The sequence below is a fragment of the Emys orbicularis genome, chromosome 15 (assembly GCF_028017835.1).
Source record: "Emys orbicularis isolate rEmyOrb1 chromosome 15, rEmyOrb1.hap1, whole genome shotgun sequence".
NCBI classification, from domain to species: domain Eukaryota; kingdom Metazoa; phylum Chordata; order Testudines; family Emydidae; genus Emys; species Emys orbicularis.
Window position 1 is genome coordinate 33038496 of NC_088697.1, and position 17471 is coordinate 33055966.

Genomic DNA, 17471 nt, shown 5'->3' on the forward strand with positions numbered 1-17471 from the left:
AGATCCTTGCAAACAGGAAGGACGTCAACTTAGCCTCTGTTTTGTACTTTTTTTTTGGTCAAAATTAAAAGAATTATGACTCTATTGCAGTTTGCTGAGGGTTTATTTTAAATTCTGACTAGCTCCTCCTGGATTTTCAGTCTCAAGCACTCACAAAAACTCAAGACGAAAAGCAGCAAATGGTTTGAGTGAATGCTACAGAAAAGAGGGTAATGGCAAGTGGAATGTTTTTCTAACAGAGCTGCTTTATTTCAAACAGGAATTAATGCAGGGAAGTCCTACGGCCTGTGTGATACACGTCAGGCTAGATGATTACAGTGGTCCCTGCTGGCTTTAAAATCCATGACTCAATGAAAAGCCAAGTCCTCACCCCTGCTGGGCAAACAGACGAGACTGATTTTGCAGCCATGTGATTGTCCAGCAAAAGCAGGGGCATTGATATCTTTAAAAGATACTTCAGACATTTAAAACATAGTTACCCCTCATTGTTCAAGCACTCAGAAGCTGGAAACATAGAGCTTTAGGGGAATTTTGATTTTTCACCCTCTGGTTTGAATGAAGCAGCCTCGGCCAATGGCCCTTTTTGGCCTGAGTTGCTGATTTTTCTTTGTTTGGGTGATGAAGAAGCTTGGCTTGCTTACTCATCCCAATCCTTTATTCCCCAGCATCCTCTGGCATGGCTGCAGAGCCCTGGGCATGCCTGACATGCTCAAAGAGCCAGCGCAGGGAACACAAGGCTGACTTTTCATCACTCCTACAAAACCATGGCGTAGGTCAGTCAGCAGCAGTGGAAATGCACATAAACCCCAACCCCCTCCCTCCATCAGATTACAGTTCTGAAGTTAGGCCAGCGTTCGGCACTGAAAACGCTTGGGGCTATGCTTGTCAGTTGTCGAAGGACAGCAGTTCCCCAGGGCTGTAGCAGACAGCCAGCTGTGGTAACTAGCCAGTTGTCTGCCAGCTGTTTTGTGTATGGTTCTAAATGGGAAATAGCCATGCCAATGGCAATGTTCTCTGCACGGTGAGCGATGAATGCCTCCTGACATGGCTCTGCTAGCCCCTTGGGGTGCACCGCCTGCCATCTGCTAACCGTCAGAAAGCTGAGGGAGCCACCCATGCAGGCTGGGTTTGAGCGCCAGAGGTCCTGAACACAGTCCCAGGGACGTCCCGGCTCTGTGGGTGCTCAGCACCCCTGAAAATCCGGCCCTGCCGCCCTGAGAAGACTAAGTCAGTCAAAACTATGCTCCCCACCACCCTGCCTGCTGGCGAGTGCCTGGTTATCTTGCTCTTCCGCTGGGGGGAGCGGTTGGAGCACTCAGAGCAGTTTAACGACAAGCCAACTGGCACACACAGAGATTTTGGCTACCAGTCTGGTTTTTAAAGACTTTATTTTGGAAAGCTACACAAAAAGGCCTTTGCTGTTTCAAAAATAAAACCCCAAATCTTTAGAAAAAGAAAAGCTCCCAATGTCTGTGATGGATTGTTGCAAAAACAACGAAAACCCCCAACCCGTCCACCCCAATGTAATGTTTAAAATGCTCACATGGAAAACCCATGCAGGATTTAAAATCTGCTCCCTCACTGTCGCTGACAGCACTGTGCTAAGCAGCAGAGCGGGCCATGGCTGGAGACACACGGTCACCGGAACACGCTCATCCAGCCATGCAATGTATTGCTGGAGTCGGGGTCCTGTCACTCTTGGAACACTCCAATGGCTTCCCCGCAAGCAGCTGGAGGGGCACAGACCCTTCTGCACCCCACCTTCCTCTGGGCCCTGTCCTGGGAATCTGACACAGACACGCTATAGCAACTAGACCAGGGGAAAGGCACCTGCTCTCTGCACTTGCTGGGCCGACCAGTTGTGTTTGCTGTGAGTGCCCTGCGCCAGGCCTCAATGTGCACACCAGGCCCAAGAAAAACCAGGCCCTTTACTTTCCTCTAGCCAGACAATGGCTAGTTTGTGAGAGGATGGGGTGAGCGTGGTGGCCGGAGGCCAGCAGGGAGAAAAAGGTGCAGTTACATTGGTTGGAAATGGGCAAACAGATTTTTTCGTCAACGTTTGGTCTACCTGGCTAACATGAGCCAACTACTAAGCGATCCGGAGGTGAAACGTGCGCAGTGCGCGGAGACCACAGCTGCCAGCAGGCAGAGCCCAGAAAACACGGATAGCCGGGTAAGGCAGCTGGCTGAGGAAGGGGGAATGAAGACTCCAGTCAGCCAAGCACAGGCCACTAGATTTCATGTTGGCTACCACAGTCAACCAAGTGGCTACACACTATGTAAAGGGCCTTCTTGTGATGCAGGACACCTTCACCCAGGATACCTTAATGGCCAGTTAGAGTCAAAGGGTCTCCTTCCAGGGAGAACCACTGCTTTAAGCAGCAGGCTTAAACACACCCCAGGTCCCCCTGCCTCTGTCCCAAGCAGAGACTTTTCCAGCAGAAGCTGCGATGTCTCAGGCAGGCGAGAGGGAGGACAGCATCTTTGGAACTTAAATGACGAACACTACAAGCCAAACCGTGGCTGTTGCTGGCTGAGCAGGGCCGTGGGGGTCGGTGTGAGAGCTGCCCCCGCCCCTGCCCCATGAAAACAGGAACAAAGCCAACGGGACACGATGCAAAGACAGACAGATGGCTGGCCAGTACACCCTGTGCTCACATGGCCCCTGCTGCCATCCAGCTAACCCAGCCACGTGCAGGGCTGGGGAAGTCACATCCGGTGCACGACACTTCTCCCGGGGCAGGTGACTGCATGAAGCCTCACTCTGCCCCCCCCGCTAACAGTCCAAGGGCTCCCAGGAATTTCAGAGATTGCTCAGCACACTCCAGTGCATGTCCATGGCTGCACGGGGAGAGGAGCCCGTGCACCTACCTGACTCCTGCCAGTGCCCTAGGGATAGCTCAGTGGTTTGAGCATTGGCCGCTAAACCCTAGCTCCCAGAGGCTCTGGAAAGGGACAGCCCAGCTCTCGCCTTCCCAGGCTGCTGGTCACAGGCGGGCACAGCTGATCAGCTCCCCACGCCCTGACTCGCCCAGTGGTTTCTCAAGGCCCTCAGGAGCATTGGCAGAGCCTGGGTGGCGACCCTCGGTTCGAGCTCTGGGAGGTGTGAAGTGCACTGGGTACCAAACCCACCCTGAGCGAGCTGCCCAAGCCAGCTGGCACAGCGCCCGTGCTGAGCACAAGAGACAGACGAGGCAGGCAGAGGGACAGCTCTGTGGCTGGACTCCCCTCTGGGGGAGGCATCTCAGAAAATCCAGCCCCAGACTCAGTGAAGTAACTATCCCTACAAGACCGAAGGGACTGTACAGACGTCAATCTGGGGGCAGCTAGATAGGGCAGCCTGGCAGTGCCACCCTTGTGTCCAATACAGCGTGTGGCCAGGCCATGATCCAGCTGGCTGAAGGGCTGGGCCCTTAGTCCCTGCAGGTCTGTAACGAAGGGGGTGACAGTCTCCTCCACTAATGCAGGGTGGGGCAGCCCCAGGGCTCCTGGCAAGGGGCCTGGGCAAAGTCTGGGGGCGCCTGCAGTACACATAACCACTCCTGGGCGTAACCCCAGAACATGAGCCAGAGTCACCAGGTCCAGAACCTGGGCTCTCCCCGCTGCATGAGCCACCCCTGGCATCCGAGTGCCGCAGCCGCAGGGTTTGGCTGCAGCTAATCCACAGTAAGGGCCTGTCCACTCTCCCAGGGCTGTCAGCCAGGAGTGCCCCACTGAAGGCAATGGAGATGCACTGGGGTCAAACTGCTGGGAGGAGTCAGGCTGGGGCTCTCCCTCGGAGAGAATTCCTGAGGGGCCTTCCACCATCTCCGCCTTTCCCCCAGGGCTGCACCCTGCCTGCAGAACGCACGACAGGGAGGGCCCCAGCCACAGGGTCTGGGGGCTACCCTCATGGAAACCTTCCGGCGTCCCTCTCCAACACCTGAGAGTGCCACTCCAAAACCAGCCCCAGGAGAGCGCCCCGACTCGCTGAGTGCCACCATGCTGCCCTAGCAGGTGAGCCCGGGCTCCTCCACCAGCAGCCAGGCCGGCCCTGGGCGGGCACCCCGGGAGATGAAAGGAAGCTCAGTTCAGCGGATGCCAGGTGCTCACGGGCAGGGAGCAGGAGCACAGGGCCTAGGGCTGAGGAAGGAGGGAAGCCGTGAGTTTCGCCCCTGGACAGACTCCGTTATAAAATGAGTTAAGGCTTGTTTTGTTTATAAATGGCAGGGAAAGGGGCCTTTGTGATGGGGAATGTCGAGAGCAAGACGCTGGTCCCTCCTCTCAGCCGTGGGCCTGTGTCATCCGAGCCAGATCCACCGCCAGCACCCCCCAAGTCAGCGGTGGCTCTGTGGGGGGGTTGGAACGTCTCCCCCACCCTGCACCCAGGGAAGGACAGTACCCAATATCAGCCAGCATCCCAAGCTCCCAGCGCCCGCTAGCATGTCTGCTGCTCCCTGTCTGCTGACAGGAGGTCGGAGGCCAGGTCCCGGCCAAGATACCCTGAGCCCGAATGGATTGCTTCGTGAAAGCCTGCGGCTCGGCCATTGCTGTGAGGTTTGGGATCCTGGGGACTCCAGCTTCCCTCTTCCCCTAAGTTTTCTGGGGCTTCCGGGCTGGGCAGTGGCTGCTCCGACTCCATCTCCACGTCTTCTATGTCCTTCCCCGCGTTGAGCGGGATGGACTCCATATCCAGCCCATTCTCCATGTTCTTCTGCCGCCCAGCCCTGGGGTACCACCTGCAGGCGGGGAAGCTGTTGCACGTCAGATTGAAGACCACATTATTTCTGGACAGGTAAACCTCCAGCATGTAGTAGATAGTCCAGAAGACAGCAAAGCATCCCAGCAACATGAGCATCTGGGGAGGGGGAGGGGAAAGGGGAAGGAGAAAACCCCATTAGAAACCAAAGCCTCCTATCGAAACCCAAGAGCTAGTCTCTTCTACCCTCTCCACCCCAGTGGAAGCTGTGTGCCAGGCTGGTAGCCATGCCAGCTGGCCTGAGCGGGGAGAGAGTCCAAGGATGGGCCTCAAACATGCCCACACCTACTTCAAGGCCTTGTGTTTGCTGCGGGAGGAGTGCAGATAGCTTTGTAACCTGTATGGGGCCAGCTGGCTCCCTTCTCTCAGGGGTGCCTGCTTTAGCCGATGAGCAGCCTGAGCTCAGGGGAGTGGCTGGGCCCCAGGATGGGACCTGGGGAAGACGCCTCGTCTCTCTGGACAGCAATCCCTCAAGCCAGCGAAGGAGCAGCAGGCGTGAGCTCACCAGGGAGTCGCGTTCCAAACTTGCCCAGTCAGGTGGGGGCTGCAAAGCGGGTCCCGTGTGAGTGTTAATGTCGGGGGGGAGAGAAACCTCAGACATGCAGGAAACCCCTCTCCCCGCTGCGTGGCGCTGGGAAGCAGAACTGGGCAGAGCTAGCCCTTTGGGAGGACGGTGAATGGACAGGGATCGTGGGCAGGGCGAAAGCAGCTGCTGTGTGGGATCTGCTCACTAGGCCCTGGGAGGAGGCGGATGCCCAAAGGGCCGGACCAGGGCAGCGTTCACAGTGACCGTCACAGTGCGGACAGTCCCTGGCCTGCCAGCCTGGCTTTGCACCCAGCCGCTGCTGGCCAGCCAGTTCAGCACCAACAAGCAGGGTCGATGGGAACGTTTAGTGCGTTTAGTCCTGCCCCACAGGCCTTCGCGCCGTCCCCACTTAGAACACAACATAGCGAGCGCCAGCCGCAGGGACCCTCCCTCTGGGGAGAGAGGAGTTCGGGCGCCAAGGCCTAGTCAGCCCTTGGCCTTCTGCCAAGGGTGTGTTCATGGCTCTTGCCGTGTGGGTCCGTGTACGGTGGGGACTGGGCTGAGACGTGCCCTGCCCCCCAACTCATTCCAGCAACCAGCAGTCAAGTATTAAGTACTCTGGCTCGCTGCTGACTTGGACGGGACAGGAACTGGCGCCCCAGAGGACACGCTCCGGATCCCACCGCTGCCCCCTCGAGCCATCCAGCCCCCCAATCCACTCCCCAGAGCAAAGATGGGTCCCTGGTGTACTCCCTGCACAGGCCCTGCAGGCTTTACCTTGAGGGTGTTGGCTGTGATGGTGTACGGCTCCTCCTCGGAGATCTCCAGCCCTGGAGGGCAAGGCAGGGACTCGCCACTGCTCAAGTACTGGCCACTCATGGCGTCCTCCAGCAGCCTGAAGCCAAGACACACATTCAATAAACTGCCGCAGACAGGCCCCCAGAGGCGAAGCAGCCGGGAAGAGGGCCGAGGAACGCAGCACTAGAGAAGGAACGGTCCCAGCAGGCCGGCTCCCCTGGGCCTGCCTGGGGAGGGGCGGTCAGAGTGGGGACAGCCCGGGCAGGGCAGGGGGTTTGTGGCTGAGGCTGAGAAGAGTTTTGATTGTATCCCCTTTGTTTCGGCTAGCGCAGGGAATGGCTGCGGGCTGCCGGCTCCAGCACTGCCATGTGCTGGCTGTAGCAGGCCCCGAGGAGCAGGACGGGATGGGGTGTCTCTCTCTCAGATCCCCTGCTCCTGTTTGCCCCATCTGGCCCTGGGGCCAGTAACACATACACAACCAAGAGACAGGCAGGACTGAGGCGAGGAGAGAGGATGTATGGACACACCGGCTTTTACCAGCAAGCAGGAGACCATCCCGGAGGCCCTGACCTGTGGGTTAGGAAAGCCGGTTTCCTCTCCTCCTGGGGTTGAATTTTGCTCAGGTCTAAGCTCCTAGAAGAGACACCAGCCCTGCAGGGAGGTGCTCTGCCCCCATCAGTGCGTTTGCTGGCTTCGATCTCCCAACCCTCAGGATTAAGCACAGGCCAAGGATGGGGGAGTGGCAGGTCCCAGGGACTATCTGTGTCCCCTTCGGCAGCCAGAATGCACCGTTTGGTAACGAGTCTGACAGGCGGCATGAGAGTTAAAGGAAAAGGTGCTTTGAATTGATCAAAATACGTGATTTGTCACCTATCCATCAGCCTAAAGCCCTCCACGCTGCTCCTCCACGCTGCCCCTGGCGGCCAGGCTGTCTGTGAGGGCCTTGTGCACCCCAGGACTTGCCAGGCAGAATCGGACCATATGCTGGCTCCATTCAGCAGCCACAGAGTTCCCTTGCGCAGCCAGCCAAATCCCCCAACAGATCATTCAAGGGGGCCAGCTGCAGGCCCTAGCCCAGTGAGTCCTGACTCCATCTCCAGGCTGCTACAAACCCCACCAGGAATCGGTCCCAGGTCCAATTGTACGTTTCTTTACGTTCAGCCCCCCAGGCCAGCCTCCGCGGTGCTTACGGACACTGCTGCCAGCCAAAGAGCAGCAGCTCGGATTTCTGAGGTGATAAAGAAATCAGACTCCCCCTCTCTTTAGACCCGAATTTCCCTTCATCTCACAGGGCCCTGGGGCTCTCTCCCTGGGAGCTAGGCGACAGCAATCCTCATCGGAAATGCCAAGCAATACGCTGAGTGGCTACGAATGGATTCCATGTGGCTCCCTCTGCCTCATTTGATGCTTCCTGGGCCGTGGCCATTTGACCTGTTCAAAAATCTGTTCACATACGAAAACCCGCTGCCTGGCCTCAGCCTGGCCTCAGGGCTCCTTTGTGAAAGGAGGCTCCCGTACCTTTGCCGTTCCCTCATCTCCGCCGGAGTCCACGAAGAGCCGTAAAGTGTCAGCTGCCACTGCTTCAACGTCCCTGTCTTCAGCGTCTCATCCCCTGGAAAAGCAAACGGAGACTTTCCCACTGGGGTCCATGTGGCCCCTGCTGCTGCAGCGTACCAGAGAAAGCAGCATTCCTGCCTGCAGACCCAGCAATGGCGACCCTGCCTGCAGGATGGGGACGGGAACCCTTTGTGCCTCCTAGCTTGGGAAAGAATCAATGTTCTTGGCATTGTTCTGGAATCCTACGGGCCGGAGCATGTGGTGGGCACGTGGCCTCAGCAGCAGCTGAGTGGCACATAAACGACTGCTCTCCTCACGACTCCTGGGAAGGCCCACAGCACAGTGCCCAGATAACGCACGGCTGTGCCCACATCAGACTGAAAAGTTCTGTGTGTGCCAGGCTCTAGACCCAGCGGGGAGAGACCTTGGGGGCCAACCCAGCCATCCTGCTCTGGGGGCCTGGGCTCCTGTCGGACTCAGGCCCCCACTAGTCTCAGCCTAGCCCAAATTGAGCACAGGCCCTCCCCACAGTTAGCTGCCTCTGTCTGCACTGGAGAGGCCCCGGCCTGGACGAGCAGGAGGTGCTGCAGGGCCGGAATGAGCGGCACTGGCAGAGCTGACGGGGTGCACAGGGCTGGGACAGCAGGGAGGGTTGAGGATGAGGTTTGGGATTGAGGTGCATCAGCAGGCTGCAGAGGGCTGAATAGCAGGGGTGCTGTGTGGAAGGACAGAGGAGCGGGGGCAGAGCTGTAGAAGACCAGCTAATACAGCACCTGCCTGGATTACATCCAGCCCTGGGGCCTGCACTCCCCACCTGTCCTGCAGGACGGGAATGGGCCTTTCCCCCCAGGAACTCAGCAGCAGTCAATGGATTCACCCTGCAGGGCAGGAGGAGACTGGAGGCTCCGGGGCTGGGCGAGGACCCGACACACAGAGGAGTCAGAAATGAAAGTCGACAACAGGCCGGTGGGCCCAGGACCATTAGTTTCCTAGAGAGGGAGGGACTCACCGACATCCCTGATAATGAGTCTGTACATGCCCTGGGCTTCCTCCCCCCAGCACCTCACTGTGGAGAAGGTCCAGTCAGCAAAGCCGTTGGGATCTCTGCAAGAGGGAGGAGAAAAATACCCCATGAGGAGCGAACAAGCCACTGGGCGCTTTGTGTCTGGGCGTCAGGTCTGCAAACAGATTCTGTTCCAACGAGATGGGCAGGAGATCAGGAGCTGGCAGCCAAGGCAGCAGGGGCTGGGTGTCCCTGGCCCCAGAGCAGAGCATATCGCGTGAGCCAACAGGCACGAGCCTGGAGATTAAAGAGCAGAGGTGACGGCGACAGCAATGCTTCTATCCACAGGCCAGGGGCGGTCTGGGCGCTGCCATACGAGCTTCCCCACTCTACCCTGGATGGTGAGAGAGGGACATTGGCCTCGTCCCGGCTGAGCAGGGCCAGCCAGTGCTGCCTATCTACGTGTGCTGCTTTCTGAGAGGCCAGCCCCGTTCACTGGGACACAGAGCCCAGGGACAGCTCATACCGAGGGCGGCGCTGAGAACTGGCCAGGAACCCGGGAGCTGCAGCTAATTAACACCCTCCCCCTCCCCGCATTGCCCCCGAGAGATGGACAGAAACGGCTCTGTCTGGATTCACCTGCAGCGGACTCGCTGGGCTCTGGGGGGCATGGAGTAGAGCTCTCCATGGCCAGCGGGTCTGTGTTAATACAGGGCAGGAGTGGGCTAGGAGTCAGTTAGGGAGATCCTGGGAAATTCTCCTTCCCCTCCCATGGAGCAAAAGCAGCACATAGCGGGCTTCTAAATGCTGGGGCTGGACAGGGCAGTGGGCTCACATAGGGACAGAAGCGCCTGAGCTAATAAGGTGCTATCCTTGTATTACATGCGTGGCTTTCAACTACCCCCTTTCACTCCAACAACCCACCTGGAAACGCCCTTGCTGCACGTGGTCCACCCAGCCCCCACTTTCACCTCCAGACCCCCAGACTTTATAGCACCTGGGAAGTCACCCATCACTGCCCCCCAAGCCCATCCCACCCCTTCCTGCGGCCCCTGCCGGCAGAGTTCTGCACTGCTTACGAGTCCAGGCTCCTGGTGGTCCCAATCCTGGACACCATGCCACTGGGGCAGAGGAGTTTGATTTCCAGGTTGCCACGGCGAGGGTGGGTTATGGTGACGGTCACTGCCACGTGCTCCAAGGTCCTCATGCCAGACAAGGCGAGGTCGGCCGCTGTGACTGGTAAGGAGTAAAGGCGTGCAGGTGTCAGCGGGCTGGTTAATAGGACACACACACACAATGAGCGCTCCCCACTCCCCCCAGACCTCCCCGCGCTGCATGGGAACAACGGATCGACACGTAGGCAGGACACGTGCTAGACACCTCTCACATGGACTCTCCGCCCACTGCCCACACAGGCAGCAAGGCTGCTCTCGTTTCCAATTCCGGGCGCTCTGGCACCCAGCTCCGCAATCAGCGTCTCAACTTCCCACGAACGGATCCGTTTTCATTGTTAACAGCCCCTTGCCACCCATGTCAGCCGCGGGAAAACAGCCAGGCCTGGAAAAGGGTTCTCTTGTACACCCAGCTCCGTGGCTTGCAGTCCCTCAGTGGCGACTATGCTGCCTTGCTTTTCACGCCTGGGTTGTGTGGCTTGGGCTGTGGGCGCTCCACTGGGAATTTCTCATGCAGCCTAAATGCAGTGCTTGTCTTCTCACCAATGCAGGAAGTTTGTCCTAAACAGATACACAGGTGGTACCTGGTCAGAGCTTCCCTCCAGCGTTAGGAGTTTTTGCAAATGTGCTTTGTTCCCAAAGACACATCCTTCCTCTGCACAATTCTGCAAAGCAGCATAACTGGATTTAGCAGGGTGACTCCCGCTGAACTCTGGCTATTAACAGCAAAGACAGGAAATTGAGGATTTGAAGGAAGAAGCGGGATCGGGGTTTCGCGGTGTCAGATAACTGCTGAGGAAAGTAGTGGCAGCAAGTAATAGAAATGTTGTATAAAACAGAATGGCTGCGTCTCTGATATCCCATAACATGTCACCTGCACCTGCAAAGCCCAGGAGGTGGGAAAGCCTTAGTTGGATCTATGTTCTTCTCCCTCCGAAATAGTCTATGTGCCTGTGCTGTGAAGTTAGTAGGGCTGCGTGTGCCACTGCGATGCTAATGCCACGACAAGAAGCTTTCCTTGCAGTCAGATGGGCTGAGAGCTTGCAGTCTAAGCTTGCAGTCAAAGCGAGCTCCCAGCCCTGGCTCGTGCTGAATGCTCCAGCCCTGCCCCACAGGGATTCGAATGCCCCGGCCCTAGGTACACCGTGACACACTCTGCTCTTTGGAACAGATGGGCTGAGTTCAAGGTGACAGACAGGCCCGTTTACCACAAAAATTCCACACCGTCCTGACTCAGGACTGCGAATTCCAGAGCAGGAGAGGAGGGTGCTGATGTGGAGGTTCAGGGCTGCAACAAGAACCCTTCAACCTTCAGCAACTGCAATAATAATCCTTTGCCCCTCGCCGGTGCCTTTCGCCCGAGGATCTCCAAGCCCTTTGCAAACATCAGTGAACTATGCCTCACAACCTCCCTGAGAGCTAGAGGCATCTTTATTCCCGTTTAAAGCTTGGGAACCAGAAGCATTGGGAGGGTAAGTGACTTGCCTAAAGTGGCAAGGGAGTGAGCACCAAAGCTGAGAGTAGAACCCAGGAGTCCGGACTCCCAGTTAGGGTGACCAGATGTCCCGATTTTATAGGGACAGTCCAGATTTTTGGGTCTTTTTCTTATATAGGCTCATATTACCCCCAACCCTGTCCTGATTTTTCACATTTGCTGTCTGGTCACCCTACTCCCAGTCCACAGTTCCAACTAGGGTGACCTGACAGCAAGTGTGAAAAATCAGGACAGGAGGTGGGGGGTAATAGGCACCTATATAAGACAAACCCCAAATATTGGGACTGTCCCTATAAAATCGGGTCATCTGGTCACCCTAGTTCCAACCACTAATCAATACTGCCTCCCCAAAGGTGCTACCAACAAGAAACTGTAATCAGCTAGAGAGTCTGACAGCAGCAGATTTCAACCAGAGTTAAGGGTGGCTAACAGAGCCAAGCGAATAAGTGATTGTTCAGTTTGGGGGCCAAACCGAAAAAATCCAAACCCAATTCTAGTTCATTTTGAAGCAAAACTGAATGTTTCGCTTTTCTCACTGAAAGGAAAACAACAACATTTCATTTTGCATCCAAAAACACCTCAGATGAAACGAAAACAAAACACCACCAAACCCTGAGAAGAAATGAATTATTTTCAGGTTTTCATTGTGTTTCCTTTTCAGGTGTTTTTCATCCTTTTTCGTTGTTTATTTTTAAATAAATATAGTTAAATTTCGAAACAAAACATCCCAATGTTTCATTTTGAAAGGGTGGAAATGAACCAGTTTGACTTTTTCGAGAGAGAGAATCCATTTTTTTCCAGCCACAACTCGACCTGAATTGATGAATTATTTCAGTGCAAACCCTCCCCCGCAATGCATTTTTTGACAAATTTACTATTTGCCAAACAATGTGGCCAGCTCTAGCTTCAACAACCCTCCCAACCGCCCAGCCAGGAAGCAGGTGGGCAGCGTCTGCCTCCTTAGCCCATTCCCAAGCTACAGGACCAGGGGGTGCATTAAGGACTCTCTCTCCTTGGCTGCTTTCACACATGGCCTTCCTTAGCAACGGAGTCACGCAGGCCTCTCACGTGCGTGGTGACTAAGAGGCCAATTCCAGTCTCCCTTCGTGCCTGCGCTGAAGGGTTAAGTCTCCGGGTGAGTCCCCAGGGCACCTGGGCGGAAAGCAGAGCAGCGTGCATTCCTGTGGACATACTTCCCCCACGTCTCTCTTTTCTGGCATTTCCCAACATTTTGTTTGCTGCTGCACTTTCAACTCAGAATTCCTTTTAGGGCAACGCTCTCAGAGCTGCCAGAGCTCCCTTGTTTTTCTCTCCTAGCCATGATCTTTAAGGCTCCTACAGACTGAGAACAAACCTGACTCCATTAACAAAAAACAACCCTGTCTCCTGTTTGCCGGGATCAGGGTTAGTGTCTCTCTTGTGGTTTTACAAGGTCTCTCTAGAGGCTGCCCCTGACACTCACGTTTCCCTGGACTGGGCAGCCAGGTCTCTGCACTTTACATCGGTGTGTGAATTCAGTGCTCAGAAAGGATGTGGGACGGACACGCTCCCGCCCTCCCATCCTCTCTCCCCCTCTGCAGAGCCGGCACAAAATTCACTAGGCAAGCTCCCGCCAAGGTGCCTCAGGCCTGGCCTGGAGAGACCCCCAAGGGCTAGGGCTGGGGGCGGAGTGGGAGTTGCGACGGGGACACCTGTCTACGGGGAAATGCACTGACGCTTCAAAGTCATTTCAGGGAGCCCTCCGAATAGCCGGTCACAGCCAACCCAGGCTTTCATGCTGGGCTCTGTCGAACGGCGAGCGGCTGTGAAAGCCATCAGATGAGCTGCTCTGCCCACTGCCCCGCGACCTATCCTGTGCCAAGCGGTTAGCACCCAGGACTTGGAGCCTGGAGGCCTCTGGGGTTTAATCCTTGACGAGGAGGTCACCCTTTGTGTGACCATGGGGGAAATCATTCAGTCAGCTTGCACCTCGCCCGGGCCTGATACAGTGGGTTCAAAGCAGGGGGCTCCCTGCCCAGCAGAGGGTGCGAGTGGAAGCCAAAGGCAGCACCGGGATTCAAAGCTGTCTGACAGGTCAGTCGCGCGGCACTGCCTGTAAGAGGGACTCCCCAGGTCCCTAATTCAGAGCGGGTGGGGAAGGTTCATTCACTGGCGACCGCGAGGTGCTTTGGGCCCCTCTGATGGCAGGCACTGGAAATGGATAAGGAGGGCTGCTCCTCTGTGCCCTGCCGCTCCCACCAGGCTCGTGAATGGGATGAATTCCCGGGACCAGTGGGTCAGTGAGCAAGCCAAGGGTTTAATCCCACGTTCGCCCCCCGCTGGAGAGTCTAGTCTGGGGAGCCGCGGTGAACGCCAGTCATTTCAGGGGGTGCAGAAGGAATTTCCCATCATGCACGAGGACAAAACACAATGAAAGGGGAGGGCGGCTGGCGAGCAGGAAAGGAAGGCCAGACTAAAACACGCAAGCACATCTGGCCAGTGAGCCCATGGCGAGGGGGGCTCCTGGTATGGGAAGGAAAACAAGCCCCGCAACCACGGGCTGCACCACATCAGCTCAACTTTACTCCTGGGCCTCTCCTTCCCACTAGTAGCAGCTCCGGAGAAGGGCCTTGTTTATGTTGCCAGAGGCCAGCCAAGTCAGGAGCTGCAACATTACCTAAAATGGTCAAAGGCAACTGAACAGGTCTGGCCGCAGCCCAGCCCCTGCCGTGCTGGGCCCTGCCGTAAGAGCTCGCTAATGCCTGTCTGCCTTTCCAAAGACATCAATTTATTAAACTACTCGCGCGTGGGGGGAAGCAGCTCAACAAACAAAAGCAGCAGCGGTCTCAAAAAGAAAAGAAAAAAAAACAGGCTTCTCGGGACGCTTAACTCTTTCATAGTCTGTCTAAAATTCCTGGGCTTGTGCGAGGCCAATCTGTCCCTGCTGCCCCCCCATCCTGTCCCACTGGGGTCATCCCTATAGTCACAGCTGTTCCTCCTGCCCCAGACCCCCCTCCTCAGCCTTAGCTGTCTCTCCCACCACACTGTTTCTGCTCCTGCTTGGCTGATGTCTGATCTCTGGCTGGGAGGGCATCTGGAGCTGCCGCACACAATCTGCCTTCAGCACAGTACACCGTAAGCATGCCCAAGGCAAAGCCGCTAAGGCTTCTGCTCTGGCATCATCTCCAGCCTCTCAGCACTGCATCCATGTCCCTGCACCCCTCCCACGGTGCAGCGCCCAGCCGGGGAGAACTCGGTCTGCTTTGGTTTCAACCCCACAGATGTTGCATGAGCGAACACCCAGAAGGAAATCCTGCCTCCCCCATTTCTCCAGGGTTCCCTGTTTCATCCTGCTCTCGTCTCCAATGGGATGGGCAAGAAGGAGCACCCTTCAGAAACAAACAGCAGAGCTGACAATGAGGGGATCCCGGATCCTCAGTGGCATGCCACCACCGCCAGCACAGAAGCACACGCTGGGACTGGCAGTTCCTAGATTGGCAGCTGCTGCCTAGGGCAGGGGCAGATCTGGCTGGAGTTCTCCGAGGGCCACGTTCTGGCCAGCGTGATGCAGGCACGTTTACCTGTGCCCTCGCTTCCTTTCTTCCCGGCTCGGCTCCCCCTGCCCTGGCAACATCCCCGCAGAATTCTGTCCATTCTTACCCCGCTGGGACCCGAGATACTGGAAATGGCTGGCTGCAGCCTGGGTTTGTCCCAAGCTCCCCTGAAAGTTCACCCTGATCAGTTCTTCCCTGGCCATGCCGGAGCCCTCGAGCGATGTGGGGCACTCTCATCCTGCCAGTGTGTATCGCTCCAGCCCCCGGGCACCCACACAGACCTTCCCTGGATGCTCGTCACGACGCTACCCCTTAACAAGGCAGCTCCCAACACCAGCTATTTCACTGTGAGAAATGCCCTGCCAAGCTATCAGCCGCCTGTGGGGTGAGAGGCTTACCCTGGAACAGCCTTCCGGTCTTCCCCACGGCATCATCTCCAGCTCCTTTCCCAGTGCCGCTGAAAACCGATCCCTGCTGCTCCCTCAATTTCCCCGCTATGGGCCTTCGCCCCCGAATGCTCCGATTTCTTCACCAGACGATGTTCTCTCACCACAGCTTTGCCCTGCACCTTCCTACCCCCGGCTGCCCTCTGTTATACCCTAGGAGCCCTTTGCCCGGGCAGATGCTTTGGGTGGGTTATTAGGTGAAATCAGCGCTGGTGAAAGGCAGACTGACAGTCCTGGAGACACGGCGAGCCCTGCATGGGCAGTGGCAGCGCATGCCTCCCACGCACTGCCCCACCCCTGGGCCCCAGCCCTGCCATGCTGCAGTGCCCCCCCCTGGGGGGAGCTGGGTCTCTGGGGCCCGTTCTAAGCTCACACCGGCCAGCAGGCGAGAGCGACTTTTGGTTGCCATCACCCAGCTGTTGATTTGAGCTGGTGACCTGGAGGTCTACAAGGCCTTGTACTCCTCTCCTGTAGAGGCAGGCTGCCTGAGAGACAAGGACGGGGCCCCACAGAGGGGGTGTGCTGTGCTTACCATTCCAGGTGACTTCCAATGCCTGAGGGACCTGCGGGACGGTCCTGCCCTCCTTTAGAACAGGGCTGATGTATGACGCTAAGTATGGGACAGATTCCCAGATCTGTAGAAGGAGAGACGGGGGAAGAGTTAGCATCCTGCAGCATCCGAATCCTCCCCAGACCCTTGCTCTCCCCAGCCATTAACACATAAACCTTTAAGTACGAGTCTCTCCACGGCTGGGCTCATCAATAATGTATCGATTGCAGGCGGTCATGGACGTGGTGTTAATTCGTTAGAGACAGCTCAGTGAGTCATGACAGCACATTAGTGTGGGAACTTAAGTCTGGGGCCTGAGATTCAGAAGCCTTTCCCGGGGATGCTGGGAGACACGGGGGGCGTTATGAGGCTATTGAGGCATGTGACGCTAGACAAGCAGGCCTGGCTGAATGTACTGAAGAGCAGAGGGAACACTGGTTCATTTGTTAGAACAGGGGACTGGGAGTCAGGACTCCTGGGTCCATTTTCAGCTCAGCCACCAACACGCTGAGTGAGCTGGGGCATGTCACTTGACTTCTTATGTCTCAGCCGGGGTGGCTGAGACGAGGGGAACCAGCAGGAACGGCAGAGAAAAGTAGGTGCTTTGTCTGCGACAGTGTTTCCAGGAGCAAGGAAATTTGCTCTTGCTAAGTCACTGAAGCAGTCTGGCCATTAACAAAGGTCCTGGATTCCCAGGGCTCTGCTCGGGCAGCAGAACAAGATTCTTAGCACCTACCCAGGGACACAAACACCTCCCTGAGCGCTACAGGGACAGAGACAAGCCTGCGAATACGAACACGAGAAAACCTACTTTGGGGGAGGTGTGATTCTGGCAAACCAGAGACACCTGGTCCCCCCACTGGTGAGCTCTCTTGTTTTTGTACATGCTACTGTGCAGGTTACTGACGAGGAAACAGAGGTAAAGGGATTTGCCCAAGGTCTCACAGCGAGTTAGTGCCAGAGCAGGGACTAGAACCCGGCCCCTGCTCTAAGCACTCCCCTTCCACTGCAACCCACAAAACCAATCCAGGACTGCAGCACTTGGAGATCTGCAGTTGCCTTCAGAGAATGCCGGGTTCCTCTGCCCTTTGGGCATGTCCTGCCATGTCACAAAGCTTGGTGCCCAAAGAGCAGGTGTGACAGTCTCCCCACGCTGAGCACTGCCAACAACCCCCGGCCCCCAGAGCCATGAATCAGACCCGACGGCTTCCATAAACAAGCCTCTTGCCTGTGGCTATATATAGAGCTCTGAAAGAGGGGCAGGTTTGCACTACTTGCCTAAGGACTCATGACTTCATCCCCAAAGCAGCCGTATAGTGAGGAGGTGCAGCGGGAATCCTTGTAGTTTGACCCCCAAGTCAACGTATCACTTACCCTACAAGGAAGGCCGGAGTCTTGTCCTCTTTACGCAACTAATCTTTGGAGTCACTGTGAGAGGCAGATTTGGCTAAGGCTCAGCAGAGCAGGCATTTAAAGTGCAGCCCTGCTCTGATCAGCATGTCTGTGTGCAAGGGGGTCTGCGTTTACTGGTCTCCATGATCCCTACTCAAATTTTTCTGCCAATGTTTCTTTTTTTATTATGTTATTGTCTTAAACCACCAGTGCTGTTGTCTCCCCCGGGATCTGACTGTCAAGCTGGGCACTTTTCTTCTC

General features: G+C 56.4%; 1 protein-coding gene across 1 annotated transcript in view; it reads right to left on the reverse strand.

Annotated features, from left to right (window-relative positions):
- Nucleotides 1–4417: 4417 nt before the first annotated feature.
- The window catches only part of PCSK7 (proprotein convertase subtilisin/kexin type 7), a 49167-nt gene continuing 36113 nt past the window's right edge, over nucleotides 4418–17471 (reverse strand). Inside the window, exons 11-16 of the mRNA XM_065417097.1 lie at nucleotides 15801–15903; nucleotides 9702–9858; nucleotides 8629–8723; nucleotides 7581–7674; nucleotides 6042–6159; nucleotides 4418–4837 (exon numbers count right to left, since the gene is read on the reverse strand). Coding sequence (XP_065273169.1) covers nucleotides 4418–4837; nucleotides 6042–6159; nucleotides 7581–7674; nucleotides 8629–8723; nucleotides 9702–9858; nucleotides 15801–15903 — 987 coding nt within the window. The remainder of the gene's footprint in view (nucleotides 4838–6041; nucleotides 6160–7580; nucleotides 7675–8628; nucleotides 8724–9701; nucleotides 9859–15800; nucleotides 15904–17471) is intronic.